Consider the following 21,502-nt stretch of genomic DNA (forward strand, 5'->3'; position numbering starts at 1 on the left):
GTTGGGTTTTGGCTAATTGAAATTAGCATGAATTCAATTTGCACTAGCTGGGACAGCTTTCACGTATCATCTGGTAACACAGGCCTCTTGGCAGTTGGGTAGATAGGAGGGGAAAGTAAATTTGGAATTAAAACTGCCTTGAATAACCACATGGCAGTTAATCCCCTGCAGATAAGAGTTACCACGACATGATAATTCTACATCTGGGAGTCAACCCTGACAACCTTGAGTGCCCTCCTGTGAAAGTTCTTTGAAATTGTTAAAAATGTTGTTTTTGGAACAACTGTTATTTATGGAAAAAGAAAGTTGGGTTATCAGAACCTACACTAGAGGGTGTCTGCTTCTCTCTTCTTTTTTTAGCAGTTTCTCCTGTACCATTTATGGTCTGGGTCAGAGTCTTAAGGAAGTAGGACAAGTCCTCAGCACCACTAGAAAAGGGGACAAAACCTAATTATAAATATGAAAACTTTGGAAAACCTTTTTAAGGCAGGATCTCTTCAGTGCTATTAAATGGCTGTAAAAACCATACACTAATTATGGATGGTTCCTTATACTAAGATTATAAAATGCTAATAGTTAAAATGCAAGGAATAAAGTGAAACTTCACAGTCAGAAAATCATTACCTCTAAAGTTATTAAATGTTTTTAGTGAGTTTGATTAAAATGTTAAAGATTGCAGGGGCACCTGGGTGGTTCAGTCAGTTAAGCATCCAACTTCAGCTCAGGTCATGATCTCATGGTTGGTGGGTTCAAGCCCTACATCGGGCTCCGTGCTGACAGCTTGGAGCCTGGGGCCTGCTTTGGATTCTATGTCTCCCTCTCTTTCTGCCTCTCTCTCAAAAATAAACATTTAAAAAATTAAAACATTTTTTTAATTAAAATGTTAAAAATTGTGAACTGGAAACTATCAACATCTGCCCATGTGCTCCTGCTGTTGTGGGTGACCTGTGGATTTGGTAGGAAGTGCATGATTCAGCTCAGGAGACACCCAGGCACCAGGGCTGTGTCCTCTGTTGGGTCTCTTACCCTAGGGAGAGGTTTAGGCCTAGTAGGGCACTCACTTGGCCTCATAACCAAATCCCAGAACTGAAGAACCCACCCATTGCCATGGAAGCTTGGACTGCAAGAATAGGAAGGCAAGCAGGAAGTCAGCTAGAGGGAACAAACAGGCTTGTATTGGACTGTGATGATCCAACTGAGAGTTTGTAATGTCTGAGTGTGCGAACTTCAAGCTTTATCTGATTCCAAATCAAAAAGTTCTTGCCTTGGCTGGCAGTATGGCTTGCTCTACACCTAACTGCATTTGGCCCTCCCAGCTTAGACTTGGTCCACACTTGGCCAGCAATGACAGAGACGTGTGGCAGTATTCACAAATATATTGGGCAGCTTTTGGCTACAGGTCTCTTCGGGGAGAAATACATACATATATATATGTATATGTGTTGTTCAACTTAGTATATGTATATACACATATATATACATATATATACATATATATACATATATATATATATATATATATGTGTGTGTGTGTGTGTGTGTGTGTGTGTTGTCTAACTTAGTATATGTAGGTATTTACCATTTACTTATTTTTGAGAGACAGAGCACAAGCAGGAGAGGGGCAGAGAGAGAGAGGGAGACAGAATCTGAAGCAGGCTCCAGGCTGAGCTGTCAGCACAGAGCCCGATGTGGGGCTCCAACTAACAAACTGTGAGATCATGACCTGAGCCAAAGTTGGACACTTAACCCACTGAGCCACCCACGTGCCCTGGGAGAAATATTTTTGTTTCCTTCTTGTCTGTGCTTATTTAACCTGCCCAGAGGACCGTGAAACAATAAAAGATTCTACAAATACATTTTAGAAGAATTAAATACCTTATCAGTGACATTATAACCTCTGTTATAGAAGGATTATATTACTGGGGAAGGTGACAGAGGCAAAGACCTGAAGGAATCTCAGAGAGGAACTAGGAATCACCTTTCCTACATTGAAGACTCATGCTATTGGATGGATTCCATTCTGGTTATGCCACTATTGGTGACCAGCCCTGATTGGGCATGGAGGGTATGGCACCCTGAGCCCAGGTGTGGCCAGTGTCCTCTCTTCCTCCTCTAATTCTTTTTTTTTTTTTTTTTAAGTAGGTTCCACACTCAACGTGGGGCTTGAATTGAGGACCCTGACATCAAGAGTCAGATGCCCTACCAACTGAGCCAGCCAGGCCCACCTCTTCCTCCTCTATTACCATTGATGTCTTAGCCATACACAAGTATTTAGCTGTTAATCGTGTTGTTTGCCCATTATACAGAGCAAATTCTCAATAGGCATTTCTTGGATGAAATGAATGGAAGAATATCAGATACAGCCATTTTTTTCATTTCTCTAATAATCTATTACATACAAGTACTCACAGCCCCTATCCTCCAGGGGTTCACAGCCAGCATGGTTGGGGAAGATGTTGTCACATGTAATTACACTTTGTGTGTTGTGTGACAAAGTGCTCCAGGAACATGGAGGGTGATGGTACAGGCACATTGCTGGGAAGGAAAACTAAACAACTAGTATAGATAGGGAACCAAGTCATGCTGACATTTCCCTTGGCCTATGGGCACGTATGATGAGTCTGCAAGGGATGCTCAGGGGACCAGGGTTCCTTTAGATTCACCCACATATGTACACAGGCATAGTTACATTCTGGGGACAGAGGAGGCTGGGGTAACAGGTGCTTCCTCTGCAGGGAGACTTGGATTGCTTCCATTTACCTCCCTGTGGAGCTAGGTGGCCTGTAGGACTCTTCAGCACCACCCAAGGTGGGCTACACATTCTCCTGGCTACTGCTTGGACTTTAGGCATTTGGATGACATGGGAGTGTTTTGTGGTCTCATACTCTGGCCTATCTGGCTGCAACTAATACTAGGACTGGGGGCAGGGGCACTGGAGATGGGGTGTCTGTCTGTGAGATGAATAATGGAAAGACTGCTGGGCTTCTGCTTAGCACATCACTGTTATGTCAGTCTTAGCTCTGAATGCAGCTAGAATACCCATCAGCAAGCTGCCTACCTAGTTGATGATCTTAGTTTTGCTTTCTCACATGACAAATCTGGAGTTCAGTTCTTGGGGAGGTCAAAGCTGAAGGATCTCGGGGCTCAGAGTTTGCTTCTCTATTACTCCTAGGGTTAGGGGCTGGGCCCATGAGCCCTTACTCCTTAGGCTAGAACTCCTATTTGTGCTCCCAGCTCCCAATTCATAGTTACTGATGCAAAGCATGTATCTGGTAACTTGTGTGACTAGCTGGAGCTAGTCTATTTGCTCTTCTAGCCTATTTGGTGATTGTAATATAATAAAAATTTGCCAAGTTCAGGGTTCTTTGGCAGGGATCACTGTCCATTCTTTATAGGTCCATGCTGGGTTCTCTTAGGGAAATCTTTAGGCAGTGTTTTCACTTAGTATTATCCAAAAGTTTAAGCTTAAGAGATTTATTGAACTGATAGGGACAGGAATGTTTCTCTGAAAATAAACTTGTTTTACTTACTCATTTTTTTATTTTTAATAAAAATTTTTCTTTAATATTTATTTTTGAGACAGAGAGAGACAGAGTGCAAGTGGGGGAGGGGCAGAGAGAGAGGGAGACTCAGAATCTGAAGCAGGCTCCAGGCTCTGAGCTGTCAGCACAGAGCCCGATGCAGGGCTTGAACTCACGAGCCATGAGATCATGACCTGAGCCAAAGTCAGACGCTTAACTAACTGAGCCACCCAGGTGCCCACATTTTAAATTTTTAAAAAGAAGCTAGTTTTTGGGTGCCTGGGTGGCTCAGTCGGCTAAGTGACTTCAGCTCAGGTCATGATCTTGTGATTCATGAATTAGAGCCCCATGCACTGATAGTGCAGAGCTTGCTTGGAATTCTCTTTCTTCCCTCTCTCTCTGCCCCTGTCCCCCCCTCCAAGAAATAAATTTTTAAAAAATGCCTTAAAAATAAATTAAGCTAGTATTAAATGTTGTTTGTGGAACTACATTGAGACAGAATGAGGAAGTCATCTCATAAAGGGCTAACTGCAAGAAGTGTCTAACTGAATTTTATCAGATTTTTTTTCAATTTTATTGTTTTTTTTTTTTTTAATGTTTATTTAGAGAGAGAGGGTGTGCACAAACAGGGGAGGGGCAGAAAGAGAGAGGGACTCAGAATCTGAAGCAGGCTCCAGGCTCTGAATTGTCAGCACAGAGCCCAACATGGGGCTTGAACCCAGGAACTGTGAGCTCATGACCTGAGCTGAAGTCAGACACTTAAAAGACTGAGCCACCCAGGTGCCCCACCCCTCAGTTTTATTGAGGTTTAATTGACCAATAAAATTGTAAAATATTTAAGGTGTACATCATGGTGGCTTGATGTACATCTACATAAGCTTATCAGGTTTAATGCTTTAAAAACAAAACAAAACAAAACGAATATTTCTGGAAAAACTGCTAAAATGGAAGCTTCTGAATTTGAGTAACAGCAGGGTCCATTCCCTTCTCAAAAGGTCTGTGGCCTAAATGCTATTGCCTGCTCCCAGATCAATGTTCTGCAGCCATTTTAACTAAAGGCTAGGACCTCAGGAAGGCTCACTGGGATTCCTTCGCTTACTTTTACTTGTTCTTTTAAGCTGCTGATTCATGACAGGGTGGGGTGGGTGTAGGTCAGAGCCAGTAGCGGTTTCATGGTCGGTTTCATGGTGGAATGATAAGGAATGTGTATGTGTAGGAGTGTGTGTTTCTGTGTGTTGGGGGGAAGATGTCTGGTTTCTTGGGGAGGAAGAGGTGGTGTTAACTGGCTTTATTCTGATTCTTCCTGAAGGAGAGAGTTGGAAAGGATTTTCAATTATGGGAGGCAGGCAGCTTGAAGTCCTAGGAGGATATGCCAGCCAGGGTCAGCCACACTGAGAGCTCATAAATTCCCATCCTTGGCAGCCCTAGGCATAAACTGAGAGGGGAAAAAAAGTGGGCAAGTAGGAGTGAGTCACCAGGCAGCTTGGGGGGAAGAGGTTGAAGTCAGTGCAGAAAGCCCTGAGTTCTCTTGTAGGAGCCAACCAGAGAACGTGGCCTGGGCCACACTGACTGAGCCTTTACAGGAAAGGGGAGAGTTGGAGCAGAAAGTCTGTGCTCAGATCCAACTTACAGGTAGCTGAGTAGGACTTATAGGTCCTAAGTCCCCAGACTTTCCAAAGCAGTTATCTCTGGATGTGGGCCATGGAACATGGTGATTCTTGGGGGAGGGGGCTATGTTTAGCTCCTAGAACAGGACCTGGCCTATCTTGGGCACTTGGTTATCTGGCTTCAGCTCCTGCTCTCCCCCTGAAACTGTACTTGATGAGGAATACTCAATCCATAATCACTTGCCCCAGTAACCATTCTTCATGAAATATCCCTTCTCATGGCTCCTTGACTCCATCCTTGTTGTCCCAGCTTGCCTGTTACCTGACCCAGGGTTTTGAATCCAGACCTCGGGCCTAGCCCCCACTGCCTTACTTTTTTCTTGCTACTGTCCCCAGGTGATCTCATACTCTCTGATGGCTATTTACTGTCCCCTTGGCTAGACCTTTGTTTCCAAGCCATACTCCTTTTCTAAGCCTCTTGTAACCACCTGCTCCAGATACCCCATCTGCATGTCTCATGCAAGATGTCTGAATCTGAACACTCTCCTCCCCAAACTTCCTTGCCCTTGTGTTGTCCAACTTAGTCAGTGATCCCACCTTTTCACCTCAGACTCTTGCACACCGTCCTCCCTGTCTGTCCACCCTCCATCAGCTCATTCCTCAGCTGACTGCTTCTTGACCTTTTCAGCTTCACACTCATTTCCTCCAGGAGGGAAGCATGATCCCCCCTAATGGGCCTGGCTCTCCTGTTCTCAAAGTACCCTGTACTACCTCAGAGCTTTTAGTAATTCTATACTGTCTCTTTCTGGCTTCCTGAGGACTGCATTCCTGAAAGCTAACAGAACACATGGCCTTGGACTGAATGATGAGCCCACATTCTGGACTGGGTGACCCTGCTAACATGTTTCTGCATCTTTGTCTATCCAAGGAGAACCTGCATCCAAGCCCTACAGAATCCCCTGTACTGGTGATAGGATGTGCTCCAGATCAGTCTCAAAAGATTGACAAGCAGAGCCAACAGATGGGAGAGATTAGACCCAAACCACACCTGAGAAGCAGCAGCTGGCCTGTGAGATAAGCCCCTACCCTGAGCCTGACCAAGGACACAATTCCAACTGTTAAGTACCATGCAGCACATGGTCAGAAGGGCCAGTTGTACACTCTTTTCTCACTCTGAATACAGGAGAGGTAACAACCAGTAAAGGCAGCATCAAAGCAGACATAAATAAGCCTGGGTTGCAACATGCAAAGATCTGACAAAGTAATGGAAAAGAACTTTGTAAAAGTGCATGGGCTTACAACTGTGTAAAATGGGTGGGCCTGACACTTGAGAGAGGCCACAAATTCTGAATTGAGTGTGAATCCAGTGTTATTTTTTTGCAAATGTCATTTCATGCCTAGCAAATACAAGGAGAGGCCCTACTGAATATCCTGGCAGAGGGAAAAACACTGGGACAGGAGTCAGGCTTCCTACACAGGAAAGAGTGGATTCCACACACTGCAAACAAAAGCATAGGAAATTCAGGCTTGGCTAAAACAAAGGCCAAAGGAGTGAAGGCTTAAGCTCACAGCCCTATAACAATGAGATTACTAGGAAGGTGTCCCCAACTAACAAAGGACATACACTCAGTTCTGCTCATATGTAACACTTTATTAGCGAAAAGCCTTGGTTTGGGAAAGGAGTGCTGGGATGGATAAGCGCCCAACTCAGGGGATTCTTCTGGAAATCAGGCGTTCCTCTATGCAAATTTCGAGGAAACGCCCTCATGGATGAAATCCCCAGAGGGCAGTGCTGTGGCTGCCAAGCAGCAGGGATAGGAAGGTTGCCCTAGGCACAGCTGGGCCCCTGGGACAGCAGGGCTTCGATGTCAGGCTCAATGTCGATGGTTGGAAAGCGGCGGCTGTACCTGCGCACAGGCACACCATCTGGGCCCACCAGGAACTTCTCAAAGTTCCAGGCGACGTCGTTGCGACACACTGGAGACCAGGTGATGAACTTCGGGTCAGTCATGAGCGCAGTGGCGTCGTCACTGGGGGCAGGCAGAGCCTGGCGCAGGAAGGCGAAGAGGGGGTGCGCCTGCGCGCCATTTACCTCGCACTTCTCAAAAAGCGTGAAGTTGGGCTCGAACCCGCCGCCAGGTCGGACGTACTTAAGGGAATTCAGGATCTCTTCGTTTTTAGCGTTCTCCTGCGTGAGGGAAGAGCAGCTAGAACCCGGGGCCGCGAGGGGAGGGGAAACGTTCGGACCGCAAACCAGAAGTTCCTCGGTGAGTTACAATCCCTAGGCGGACCTGAAACCCAGACGGGACAAAAGCAAGTGGCCCGCCTCTTTGCTGCCAGGGCCTGCGGCTGTGCGGCCCGCGCGCCCGCTGGTGCTCCCAGCCCGGGTTGCACGCCCACCCCGCTCTGCCCCGCGCGGCGCACCTGATGCCCGAACTGGTTGCATGGGAAGCCGAGCACGACCAGGCCCCGGGGCCCGAGGCGCCGCTGCAGCTCGTTCATCTGGGTGTAGTCCCGGACCGTTGTGCCTCAGAGCGACGCCACATTCTCGATGAGCAGCACCTTGCCCCGCAGGGAACCCAGGCTCATGGGCTCCCCGCCGGCCAACGGGCGTGCAGAGAAGGAATACACGGAGCGCGGGGCCGCTGCGGCGAGGGCGGCGGCCGCGAGCGGAGCAGCGCACATGGCGGACTGTCGGACAAGAGTGCAGTGCACAATAGTGCGGAGCTTCGGCTTGGGACAGTGCTGACTGTGGGGTCACGTGGCAAAGGCACTTTTCCGGCAGCTCCTCCACCCTCGGCCCCGCCTCATCCGGCCTTCTCCCTCTCCAGCCGGGCGGGAGGGTGCGGCCAGGCCGGATGCGGGCACCGCCCAGGCAGTGCAGAGCCGCAGGCAGGCTAGGTCAAGTCTAAGCGACGCTGCGGCATTCGCGCGAGTTACCCCGCCCAGGGCTCGCGTCCAAGAGAGCTCCGATTATTTCTCAAAGGCTTTTAGTAAAGGGTTAGGGCAGAGCCCAAGGGGACTGGCCAGCAATAGCAGTGAGTGCCGCGTCTTGCAGTCTGTGCCCTATTGTCTCCAGGCGCACAGAGCAAGTTGTAACTTGCGGTGTTGGTGCAGTTGGCAGTGGCTGCCAAGGTAAGTTCTCTCTGCAATGAGGCGCTGTGGCTCTAATAAGGTCAAATTGGAGGAAAGTGGTCAACGCCCGGGACTCGCTCAGGCTCCGGCTCCAAATTCCAGCTGTAACTCATTTCCCTGCTTTCTGGGGCTGCCTGGAGCATATTCTTGTCCACACCTCCAGTGTGACACTGCCCTTAACACTGGTTTTCCCAAGGAGTCACTTAGGCCCAGCACCAGCCTTCTGGAGTGGACCCAATCGACTTCAGGCCATCCTCCATACCTAATCACCTTAACCCCAGACTCAGGCCTGTAAGTATTAGACGCTGAAAATGGGCAGGAAGTGAAAAATGTCACACTAAGATTTGTCCAGAGGAGTGACTGCTTGGAGTGCCCCTCACTCTCCTCAATACACTGCATTCCCCACACTAAGCCACTTAAGAACTTGAATATGACACAAAATAATTGTTTCCACCTTCTTAGGAGGAGCCAGGTTAGTGCCAGATTGGGGGGTGGGGGGGCAAACGTAGCCTATTTCACAGTCTGAAGGAACCTTCCAAGGACAGCTAGGCTGGGTATATCCTCCCACTCCCAGCCCTGGAGAGAGCAACACAAACACGAGGATACAGGAAGTTTAGAAAACTGCCTTTATTCTATTAGTAGTTGGAAAAATTAACTGGTACAGAAAAAAAGTTTAGTCAGCTGGAGAGAAGTGAGAAACCGAGTGCCGCCTAAGAGAACTGGCGGCTCCTCTGGGAGGGAACCTGGATACAGTGAGGAAAGGGAGCCTGTGAACTAGAGCCAGAGCCTGCAGTCCAGGTGAAACAGGCTATGCCACCTTCTGAAGTGTCTAAATGCCTCAGGCATGAAACCAAATTCCTATTTCTTTAGCCCAGCTCTTGGGAGGGGGTACTAGGATATGTGGGGCCGAAAACAGGTGATATGGCCATCTTTTATCAGAGAAACTGACAAAACGGGAATTTTAAAAATGAATTTTCCATCTGACTTTATTTTCAAATACACTTTCTTTTTTAAAAAACCAATACACTTTCTGCAGGGATGACAAATATCAGTATTAGGAAATCCAATTATACAAAAAATACTACATCTAGTCTGGGGTAGATATATTTATTTTTTGGTAACATACATTAAGTGGCACTAATTACACAGTAACTATAAGGTAACTAACATGAAACCACGGAACTGTAACTCTGCCACAGCTGCATGGACTTGGACCTTTCTGGATGAGCACATTTTCAAAAAAAATTGGATGCCCATCACAGAGTTATGCCAATATAATCTGTTAAGGAGTAAAGCTCTGAAGTAGTGACTCACCAGAGTACCTTGCAGCTGACAGATGACAGGCAGGACATGTTAGTTATAAAGTAGTTACAGCCTAATTCACAAAAGTTACCAACTGTTTCTCTTTCTAGAAAGAAGCAAGAAGTTAAGAAATTCCTTGAATTAGCGCCTGGTGTGTCAGGTGGGAGTGCAGAGGAGGGCTGTTAAAGAGCGGTGTCAGAAGGACCCCGGTGGTCAGGTGGGTTGGACATCATTAATAATCATGGTTGGCTTCTAAATACTGGTAGCAAGATGACTTCTGATTTGTAATCTTAGGTAAATTATAGATAAATGAAAAAGGCCAGTAATCATACACTAAGATTAATAAACAGCACTTCAAAATTAACCGCATGAGGGCTGTGCTTGCAGCAGGGTTTCACAAGACAAGGCACCCAGATTTTTTCTTCCCACGTCTGGCTTGCAGAGCGGCTCTCGTGGCCATTTCAAAAACCTCCCTCACTCCATCTTTGGTCTTTGCTGAACACTCCATGTACCCAAAAGCACCAATCCTGTTTGCCATATCTCTGCCTTCTTCTGGTTTCACTGGCTCCTAGCAAAGAGAAAAGAGCAGTTTCAGTTAAGCGTCACATATATGAAGCATAGAGTACTCAAATTCAGCTTTAAAGGCTTCTTTTAAAAGCTGCCAGTAATAATTATGATAATAAAAAAATAAAAAATAAGTGCTGCCAAACCCAGATTTGAATTCTGTCTTATGAAACTCATATGCAGTGACCCTCCCCAGCTCTAATATAAAATCCCTATTAAACAAGCTCTTCTCTGAGAAGTTGAGAGAAAGGAGGGAGAGACCTGAGAAGCCCTGCAGGGTTAAGCAGGGAATCAAGGGAAAAATTATTCAAGCTATTGATCCAGGGTAAGCACTGGGGTTCCTGTAGTTAGCTTCACAGAGGACTGAATGCCCAAGGAAGTAAACAGATCCTGACCTTGACATTCAGACAGAGAAACCTCAGTGGGAAAACCTAGACTAAAGACCTCAAGGCTCTTGTCCTGCATGGTGGAAGCCCTGCCATTGGGCCACCTGGCTTCTCAGAAGCCAAGATGTCAACTCCATCATCAATTTTATAAAGGCATCAGGGCTCTGTCTGGACTCCCTGTCCTCAGGATTTCCGAACCCTTTGGTTGCCACCAATTTAATCTTTGGCCTCACATATACCAAGGTAATAACTGGAGAGGGAAATCAAGAGTCTGATAGAGTTCCTGCATTTGGAGCACTGACTACTGCTGATGGTCCCTTCTCAGGCAGGCAATCCTTGGAGGCACAGCGCTATCCCACAGGAGAGGTTCCCATCTCATATGAGTAGGGAGTCTTAGGGACCCTCTGTGCGGGCCCCAGTGAATGAGGGACAGATGGAGAAAGACAGACTTCTGGGACCCTCTTTGAAACAGCCTGGCTATTTCTACTGGGCCTCCTGAACATCCAACCTTGGGTTCAAGAATGTTATAGGAAAACAGAGCCCTGCCCCAGATCATGCCTGCTTCATCTTGGCCAGCTCCCGCCTTGTGTGCTCATCATTCCGAAGATCCTTCTTGTTTCCAACCAGAATGATGGGCACATTGGGACAGAAGTGCTTGACTTCCGGAGTCCATTTTTCTGGGATGTTTTCTGAAAGAAGCAAAATACATACAAGATACAAGTAATTCTATTTTGAAGAATCTCCAAGAGCCCTAGCTAAACTGCAAAGAAACTATTTAAAAAGCATGCTGGATATTTAATGGAATCTCACTAGTTTCAAAACCACAGTAAAAGGCAAAATCCAACCCCCTTCCCTTAGGCACAGAATCATCAGCTTTTTCTCAGTTCCCACTAAAGAGCTCACCTCCTGTGGAAGTGGGACCCAGTTAAAGTCTCTGGAGGAGGAAAGGTTCCAGAACACAGGGTGGCTCCACAATGATACAACCGGACTGAAGGAGGGAAGCTATCCATGGACCATCTCTGTCACTGCTGGCTAGTAACTCTGACCACATCTTACAGAAAAGGTCTCCATTCTAGGGTTGCAGCTGGCCCAGCCAGGGTCTACATGTTCTCTCTACACCTAGCTTATGGACCTTTAGCATGACCCCCATCGTGCAGGTTATTGGTATTTCAAATGGCTCAAGAATGACTTCTGAAAATGAGTGATAACCAGCTGTACCTTCTTGCCAATACTCTGCTAATTGAGAAAGGTTGGACATACATCATGGAGTGTGAGTGGCCTGGGTTCAACCTCCCATAACCACTGCCTTGGGCATCTCAGTGTCAGGCATGATTTTATAAAAGGGGGATAACAATAATACCTACCTTACATAGGATTATTCTGAGTCCACACATACAAAGTACTTAGTATGACAATCATTTAAATGGTCTGCTTGTAATTTGAGTCTATATTTTAGAAGTAAACTGTTTGCTCCATGACTTCAAGACAAATTACCAAAAAGACAAGAGTTACTTAGAATACAGAAAGATGCTCTGTCTTCTGGCTGAAAGACCAAATCAGGTAAAGAAACTACATGAGGGAGGTCAGGAAACTCCTGTAATTCAATGCTCCACTCTTCAGCACACAAGATTGACACTTGAATGCTTCCTTCTTCCTTTGTTATAGCAGCCACAGAGTTGACTGTATCACTAATGTCATAACTTGATACTCAAAGCTTTATTCTGAAACAAAGAGTTTCTCAAAGAAATGCAGTGTTTCAGTCCTCAGAACAATAAAGAGTAAAGGGCCAGCACATCTAACAACAAAGCCAAACAGCCTCAGCCGCAAACTCTGCTCTCACCTGTGCACCTGTGGTCAGTTTTCAGTTCAGCTACAACAGTGATCACTTTTTAAAAAAATGTGTTTGCCGTTTATTCAGTTTTGAGAGAGAGAGAGAGAGAGAGAGAGAGAGCATGAGCGGGGGCGGGGCAGAGAGAGAGGGAGAACACAGAATCTGAAGCAGGCTCCAGACTCTGAGCTGTCAGCACAGAGCCTGATGCGGGGCCTGGGCTCACAAACCATGAGATCATGACCTGAGCTGAAGGTGGACGCTTAACCAACTGAGCCACCCAGGTGCCCCAACAGTAATCACTTTAAAAGGTAAGTGAGACATCACTCCCTTGTTCAAACCTTCCAAGAGCTCCAATCTCATGAGGAAAAAGGAAAGGTCCACACCATTAACCACATTGCTCTACAACCCTCACTGCCACCCCTGCTGCTACACTGGATTCCTTCCCTCCTCTTCTTGCCTCAGTGACTTTGCACCTGCTGTTCTCTCTACCTGGAAGGCTGTTTTGTTGGGTATCTGTATTGGCTTCCCTCAGTTAATTTAGGTGTCTCTCAGAAGTCACCTTTTTAGTTGGGTTGCTGACCATCCATCCCAGGGTCATCCTCTGAAACAGAATATTACCATGGACCACTCCATACCACCTCCACGAATGTTATTTTTCCTTTTTTTTAAAAAAAATTTTTGGGGCGCCTGGGTGGCTCAGTCGGTTAAATGTCCAACTTCGGCTCAGGTCATGATCTCACGGTCCATTGAGTTCGAGCCCTGCGTCAGGCTCTGTGCTGACAGATCAGAGCCTGGAGCCTGCTTCGGATTCTGTGTCTCCCTCTCTCTCTGACCCTCCCCTGTTCATGCTCTGTCTCAAAAATAAATAAACATTTAAAAAAAAAATTAAAAAAAATTTTTTTGATGTTTATTTATTTTTGAGACAGAGAGAGACAGAGCATGAGCAGGGGAGAGGTAGAGAGAGGTGGGGGGGGGGGGGGGGGGGGAGACACAGAATCAGAAGCAGGCTCCAGGCTCTGAGCTGTCAGTACAGAGCCCGATGCAGGGCTTGAACTCACGAGCCATGAGATCATGACCTGAGCTGAAGTCAGCTGCCTAACCAACTGAGCCACCCAGGCACCCCTCCACGAAAGTTATTTGTGAAATTTCTTGCTATCAGATTTACCATTAAGTTTTTTGGGTTTACAGTTGTTCTTGCTTTTGTCTCCCTTAATCTAGAAGAAGTTTCTTCTACAAATAGGTGGTCAATAATATTTGGTGAATATATGAAATTACTACTCCAGGGGCACCAGGGTGGCTCAGCTAGTTGAGCGTCGACTCTTGATTTCAGCCTAGGTCATGATCTTATGGTTCATGGGTTCGAGCCCCACGTTGGACTGTGTGACACAGCAGATCCAGCTTGGGATTCCTTCTCTCTGCTCCTCCCCTGCTCATGCTCTCTCTCTCAAAATAAATAATAGACATAAAAAAGAGGGGGGTGCTTGGGTGGCTCAGTCATTAAGTATCTGACTTTGGTTCAGGTCATGATCTCACAGTTCGTGAGTTCGAGTTCCACATCAGGTGAGCATGAGCCCTGCTTCAGGTAAACACAGGAGCCCTGGGTGAGTCCCGCTTCTCTCTCTCTCTGCCCCTCACTCACTTGCGCCTTCTCTCTCTCTTAAATAAAACAAAACAAAAAGAGAAATTATTACTCCAATGGTCTCCCTACCCCTGGAACTCAAGAAACATAAATTAAAATTAAAATGAATTGCCTCTGTCTTACCTTTGCCACTTTTCATAAATAAAGAGAATGAATTCTTATCATCAACAGAGATCGGCAAATAAAATCTTGTCTGAAGTCTTTTTTAATTTTTTAATTTTATTCATTTTTGAGAGAAAGCACATGAGCAGGGGAGGGGCAGAGAAAGAGGGACTTGAATCCATAAACCGTGAGATCATAACCGAGCCAAGGTCAGATGTTTAACCAACTAAGCCATTCAGGTGCCCCTGGAGTCTATTTTTATAAGTAAAGTTTTACTGGAATACAGCCAAGTTCATTCATTTATATATTTTCTATGGCTGCTTTTGTGATACAACAACAGAGTTGAATAGTTGCAACAGAAAACATATGGCCAACAAAGATGAAGTTTTTACTATTTGGTCTTTTACAAGTTTGCTACCCCAGGTCTCAACTAGAATACAGACTAGAGACCAATTGCCAGTCATGGTCTGGCATGGTCATAGACAGCATAGGCTCTAAAAAGTAAATTATCATAGGACTGGCTGGCAGCAGGGCTGAAACTCTCACACCGAAATTCTGATTCCTGATCAAACTTGCCATCCTACACCTAGATGTAGGGCCATGGTCTAACATCCAATCAAATAAATCAAGTCCAGCATTAGGTTGACATTAGCTTTTCATTTTCTCGATCCAGACTTTTTTTTCTTAAAAAAACAAAACATTTTTTTAAATGTGTATTTATTTTTGAGACAATGCGAGAAACAGAGTGCAAGCAGCGGAGGGGCAGACAGAGGGAGACACAGAATCTGAAGTGGGCTCCAGGCTCTAAGCTGTCAGCCCAGAGCCCGATGCGGGGCTCGAACTCATGAACCGTGAGATCATGACCTGAACCGAAGTCAGACGCTTAACTGACTGAGACATTCAGGTGCCCCAGACTTTTTTTTTTTCTAATTAAGTAATCTCTATGCCCAATGTGGGGATCGAACTCACAACCCCAAGATCAAAAGTCACAGGGTCTACAGACTGAGTCAGCCAGGCATCCCTTGATCCAGCTTTTGTGTTTCCTTAACACATTTTACTTAGGCAAACTACTGGTGGGATTCTCCCCTACACCCAAGCCAAAACAAATTTTTAAAGGGCTTTGGCAGGGGCGCCTGGGTGGCTCAGTTGATTAAGCGGCCAACTTCGGCTCAGGTCATGATCTCGCGGTCCGTGAGTTCGAGCCCCGCATCGGGCTCTGTGCTGACAGCTCAGAGCCTGGAGCCTGTTTCAGATTCTGTGTCTCCCTCTCTCTGACCCTCCCCTGTTCATGCTCTGTCTCTCCCTGTCTCAAAAATAAATAAAAACCGTTAAAAAAAATAAAATAAAATAAAGGGCTTTGGCAAAATGAAGCTAGTTCAGTCATCTGAGCCAAAGTCAGAAGCTTAATGACTGAGCCACCCAGGCGCCCTTTATTTTTTTGTTTTTTTTTTTTTTAAAGGAGCTCCACCTACCTACCACACTCCTGCAGTGACTTCCAGGGAAGGCAGAGTATCTGTCCTCCAACATCAGAGCCTCTCTCCCCAGGTGTGTCTGTACTTCAGCGATCCATCTCTCTGCCTCTTTACTTTCTACCTCTGCTCTCCTCCCCAGAGCCTACCCTCTGGGGGGAAGGGCCAGTAGGAAATAAGTCATGGCCAGTAAACAGACAGAGGTCAAAAGCTGAAGAACCTCCTTTGAGACAGGAGACATGTTCTTTAAAAGTGAGACTAAAGAGTAACTTTCTGCTCTGAAGGTGTTTTTGTCCCTAGAGGACTATACCTTGGATGATGAGCTACAGGGCACACATTCCTCTTCATTCCTATAGGACTTAGACAAAGTCCATGATGTGTACATGAGGGGAGGGTTTCACATGGCTCTATTTTTCTGTGGTCTAAAGCTCTGCCCCACCCTCTAGGGCCTTCCAACGGCCCCCCAAAGGAAGCCAGATTTGTTTGAAAAACCAAAACTAAAACAACTATTGAAAATGACCAAAGTGAACCAATGGCAGAGAGTACTTGCTCTGTTTCAGTCCTAGGAGATACTGCCCAGAGGCTCAATCTCAGGTTGACTCCTTGGGATGCATAACTTTGATCAAGTGGTTCAAAATCTTGGAAGGCCCCAGTATATTGTCATTAAAATGAGTACATCCATGACAAAAAAAAAAAAAAAAAAAAGTCACATAACCCTAACTGGCCAGCACAAGCCCACACCACCCCACACCACCAACAGGCTCTCCAAGGTTGTTTGTTAATGACAATATTCTTGGCCCACATGCTACTCTGTCGATATAGAGCACTGCATTATCAAGAGAGATATTTTGTCGTCTTCAAGTAAGTACAAACTGAAAGTAAGTTCTGTTTCAGGCCTTGGTGCCTTGTTTAGCAGAGTGTGAGGTCAGTGTTATTCAGTCTTTTTCTGAAGGAAAGTAGCTACTGAGACAAGTCACCAACTGAGCTAGTGGAAAAGTGAAGTTCAAGTCTCTCTTTATTAGCTAAGACACTTTAGAAAAGAGCTAAAATGGAGCTTTGAAAACACTACTAGGAAAGAGCAAATCAGAAGATATTAGAAGGCAACAAGCTCAATATGAAGTATTGAAAAAAGGTGTGGGCACCCACAAAAACTTCCCCAAATCTTAGTCTAAAAGATGGGTTTATATTTGGAACCCAGCTACTTTACAAAGTAGACACATGGCAGCTATGGGAGAACTAGGCTGAAAAGCCACCCAGGCCCAGGCTGTATAGTCCCAAGGCTCTAGGATTCTGGCCACTGATGATTCCTTCTATGAAGATCATGTTTGCTTTTCAACCACTTGATGCCCAGAAAGGACCTGAGAAACCAGGTGCTGGCCAGGCACACAGGCAGTGACAAACATCAGGCTGCAGGGCTACTCACCTAAACTATCAGGGCTGTCAATGGAGAAACACATCAGTATAACATCGGTGTCCGGATAGGAGAGAGGCCTCAAGCGATCATAATCTTCCTGCCCAGCTGTATCCCACAAAGCCAACTCTACCTGTGATAAGAAAAATAAACACGTGAGTGCAAGGTTAATCCTACCCATTTTCAGAAGTGGTACTTACCAAAGAACATGCAAATGGCAAACTATCCCAAATAATAAAACAGAAGAATGTTCACTTTTATTAAGCATCAAGCCTGAGGTGGAGGGTATGATTAAATTGTTTCAGGTTGAGGGGCATCTGAGTGGCTTAGTCAGTTGAATGTCCAACTCCTGGTTTTGGCTCAGGTCATGATCTCACAGTTTGTGAGTTTGAGCCCGGCGTCAGGCTCCGTGCTGATGGCACAGAGCCTTTGCCTCCCTCTCTCTGTGTCCCTCCCCAGCTTGTACACGCAAAACAAACATTTAAATAATAGTAATAGTAGTAGTAGTAGTTTTAGGCTGAAATTTCTCAAAATACTATACTTACATAATTCAAAATGTGAAGTAAAAAATAACTTTGTGAGAAGTATAGTATTTAATTATAAACAACATTCTACATAGAAAAGCAGATGAACAAGAAGGGAAATCAAACTGTAAATAATATCCCACCAGGTGTATACGGCAAGACAGGGAAACACCAGACCTGAGTAACTTTTGCTAATACATTCTAACTCAACCACTTCCTTGTTTTGTCTCCTCATTCTGCTCAAATGTGGAAACACGGAGAGAAGACTGTATTTGAGTTGATGGGTAAGAAAAGACACCATGCTGTTAGGCAAGGTCTGAGCGGACAGGAAAGGTCTCTGGCTGTGCGTTTTCTCCTCAAAAAATGTTTGAATGAAAGCATCACTAAGGTAGCAGAGTACTCCTTTCGCACTTGGGAACCTGCACACCTTCACGTGATAGGAGGGCAAACTGATGATTGGGCTCTGGACATAGGTCCCTTTCCATGTTGTCCAGCACTGCAGGCAGCCCTGTGATTTCCCACAACCAGAGTGGGACTTTAATATCTTCTGCTCAGGAACACGTTGGGGCCCAAGGAGCTCTCCCTCTAACATGTGGAATACTTTTTTTCTCCTAGAACCTTCACAGCCTGTATTTAAAAAATTTTTAATGTTTATTTTATGTTTGAGAGACAAAGAGAGAGAGAGAGAGAGAGAGAGAGAGAGAGAGAGAGAGAGAGAACACAGGGGAGGGGCAGAGAGAGAGGGAGACAGAAGATCTGAAGTGGGCTCTGCACTGACAGCAGAGAGCCCGATGCAGGGCCCTAACTCATGAACCAAGAGATCATGACCCAAGCCAAAGTCAGAGTCTTAACCGACTGAGCCACCCAGAAGTCCCACTGCCTGTATTTCAGAGTTTCTACATATCATTCTTTCCTTAAAGTTGATGGCTAATTATCTCTTCCACCCTCAACCTTTGCCCTAGGATGCATCACTCACAACCTCCACTAGGCCCATTGCACTTGTCATGTACATACACCATTAGTTGGGTATGTGTATTTACTTATTAAAAAATTTTTCTCATTTATCTTTTATGAGAGAGAGCGCAAGTGCGTGCACATGCAAAGGGAAAGAGAGGGAATCCCAAGCAGGCTCCATGCTTAGTGCAGAGCTCGATGTGGGGCTTGATTCCACAACCCTGGCATCATGCATGACCTGAGATGAAACCAAGAATAACACATTCAACCAAATGAGCCATGCAGGCGCCTCTGGTATGTATATTTATAATATATTGATATCAATATCAATCAATATTGATTATCAATATAATCTTTGTGATAATATATCTATTATCACAATAGACCTGCCCTCAGAATGATACAGCTCCTTCACTCTCTGCCAAATCACACTACCTTGACCCCTCCATGCCTCATGTGTGTTTAGTCAGATACATCCAACCATGACTGTCTCCTGATAAACGGTTCAGGTGTTGGACCTTGTCTCTTATCAGAATGGGCCTTTCCGTCTTTGGTATGTCTGTTCCTGGAACCACAATCACCTAGAATCTTGGATGGTTTCCTAGGTTCTATTACTGTATACTCTTACATGAACATTCCTAGGCAGCACCCTCTCCCAACTTGGAGGTTACTGAGTTGCTATCAAGCACTTTTATTTCGGGGACCCAAGAATTCTGAGCAGCTGGCTTAATGTGCCACAAACTATTGGCAAAGAGCCCTTTGTTCTAGTTTTCTTTTCAGCATACCTATCTGCAGTGGGAATTTCATTCCTTTTCAAAAGATGCACAGAGAGCTGTGTAAGAAATTATTTTGACAATGAAAGGAAGAAGATTTAAAAAACAAAACAAAACAAAAAAAAAACAAACCACAAACATATACTGAGGTGCCTGGCTCAGTCAGTTGAGCATCTGACTTCAGCTCAGGTCATGATCTCATGATTTGTGAGTTTGAACCCCATGTCAGGCTCCCCAATGACAGTGCAGATCCTGCCTGGGATCTTTTCTCTTTCTGCCACTCCCCTGCTCATGCTTTCTTTCTCTCCCTCTCTCTCAAAATAAATAAATAAACTTAAAAAAAAAAATCTTAAAAAAAACAAAAAACCAAAAAACATATACTCTAATTCCAGAAGAGTTTTGCTCCAGTCTTGCTAGTGGACTTTCAAGATAGACATGAAGAAACACTGTCCTCATTGCCAATGACAGGCAGTTGAAGCAACTGTAGCAGCCTATTTATGTTAAAGTCAAAAACATTTAAAAAAATTAAATGTGAGGGGGTGCCTGGGTGGCTCAGTTGGTTGAGTGTCCAACTTCAGCTTGGGTCATGATTTCGCGTCACGGTTTGTGGGTTCAAGCCCTGCATATGGCTCTGTGCTGACAGCTCGGAGCCTGGAGAGCCTGCTTTGGATTCTGTATCTCCCTCTCTGTCCCTCCCCTGCTCATACTCTGTCTCTCAAAAATAGATGAACATTTAAAAAAAAAATTTAAATGTGAGTATGTTGTTTAAATGTCATACTGCTGGTGGTACAGATCAATACACCCCCCTTTGAGACACAAAATAAGGACCTCTTGACGTAGTAATCTCATTCTTCAGCACTTAAGGAAATATTGACAGACTGGGAGGAAAAAAAAAGTCCATCCATACAAAGAAGTTCATTTTAGCATTATCTGTCTGGCAACAAACTAAATTTCAAATATAAATAAAGCTGCAAGGACCACATATACTAAGGCTTTTCGTTTAAAATACATATGAATTGAGCAAAGTCTAGATGATAGCAATTAAAAATGAATAAAGTTGGGCTAAGATGCCAGAACAGAATGAATTTCTCATTCAAACATGTTCGTTATTATATTGTATACTGAAGAGACAAAAAGGCCTAATTCTCTACAGGCTCTATGAATAGTCTAACAGGCAAAACAATACTAGTTGTTAAGAAAAGTATACTCACCTGCTTTCCATCAACTTCAATATCTGCCACATAGTTCTCAAACACTGTGGGTACATACACCTCTGGGAACTGGTCCTTGCTAAAGACGATGAGCAAGCAAGTCTTGCCACAGGCTCCATCACCAACAATCACCAGTTTCTTCCGGATGGCAGCCATGCTGAAACAGGAGACAAAGGTGTTATCTAAAATGAACAAGAAGCTATTAATAGCCTCAGGCTATGACACACACTGTTCTGACCATAGGGAACAAGCCTCTATTAGCACACCCAAATACAAAATGTTAGTACCCCTTTCCACTTGACACCAAAAGGTCATACCAAAACCCCACAACTAAGGTTATACTTAATGGTAAAAAGACTGAAAGCTTTCCCCCAAAATCAGGAACAAGACAAGAATGGCCACTCTTAACACTTCTATCCAACATGATACTGGAGATTCTATCCAGAGTAATTAAGCAAGAAAATGAAATAAAACATCCAGATTGGAAATGAATAAGTAATACTATCCTAATTTGCAGATGACATGATCTTATATATAGAAAATCCTAAGGAATCCATTAAATTATTAGAACAAATTCAGCAAGGTGGCAGGATACAGGATGAACATATAAAAATCAATTGTATTTCTATAACCTTGCAATGAACAAACTGAAAATGAAATTAAGACAATTTCACTTATAATAGCTTCAAAATGAATAGGGATAAATTTAACAAAAGTACAAAACATACTCTGAAAACTCTGAAACACTGTTGAAAGAAAGATCTAAATAAATGAAAAGACATTCATGTTTCCAGATCGGAAGACAATACTGTTAAATGACAACATCCTCCAAATTACTCTACAGATTTAAGACAATCCTTATCAAAATACCAGTTGGCTTCTTTGCAGAAATTGACTAACTGAACGGAAAATTCACACAGAAATTCAATGGACCCAGAATGGCTAAAACAATAGTGAAAAAGAACAAAGTTGCAAAACTCACACTTCCTGATTTCAAAACTTACTGCAAAGATACAGTAATCAAGATAGTGTTGCACTGTCATAAAGACAGACACTGTGATCAATTGAGAGTC

The 21,502-nt window shown here is 44.7% G+C and overlaps 2 protein-coding genes across 3 annotated transcripts in view; both read right to left on the reverse strand.

Annotated features, from left to right (window-relative positions):
- Nucleotides 1-6,758: 6,758 nt before the first annotated feature.
- On the reverse strand, nt 6,759-7,883 carry GPX1 (glutathione peroxidase 1). Its single transcript, XM_042978941.1, has 2 exons — nt 7,553-7,883; nt 6,759-7,316 (listed from the first exon to the last, which is right to left on the reverse strand). Exons 1-2 carry the CDS (start codon nt 7,811-7,813, stop codon nt 6,957-6,959), a joined length of 621 nt encoding a protein of 206 aa, XP_042834875.1. The 5' UTR covers nt 7,814-7,883; the 3' UTR covers nt 6,759-6,956.
- Nucleotides 7,884-8,875: 992 nt separating this feature from the next.
- The window catches only part of RHOA (ras homolog family member A), a 63,086-nt gene continuing 50,459 nt past the window's right edge, over nt 8,876-21,502 (reverse strand). For both annotated transcript variants that reach the window (XM_042978943.1, XM_042978942.1), the window contains 4 exons: nt 20,430-20,586; nt 16,980-17,100; nt 11,074-11,204; nt 8,876-10,133 (listed from right to left, as the gene is read on the reverse strand). In XM_042978943.1, coding sequence (XP_042834877.1) covers nt 9,960-10,133; nt 11,074-11,204; nt 16,980-17,100; nt 20,430-20,585 — 582 coding nt within the window. In that variant the 5' untranslated portion in view covers nt 20,586 and the 3' untranslated portion in view covers nt 8,876-9,959. The remainder of the gene's footprint in view (nt 10,134-11,073; nt 11,205-16,979; nt 17,101-20,429; nt 20,587-21,502) is intronic.

Source organism: Panthera tigris, chromosome A2, assembly GCF_018350195.1.
Source record: "Panthera tigris isolate Pti1 chromosome A2, P.tigris_Pti1_mat1.1, whole genome shotgun sequence".
NCBI lineage: Eukaryota > Metazoa > Chordata > Mammalia > Carnivora > Felidae > Panthera > Panthera tigris.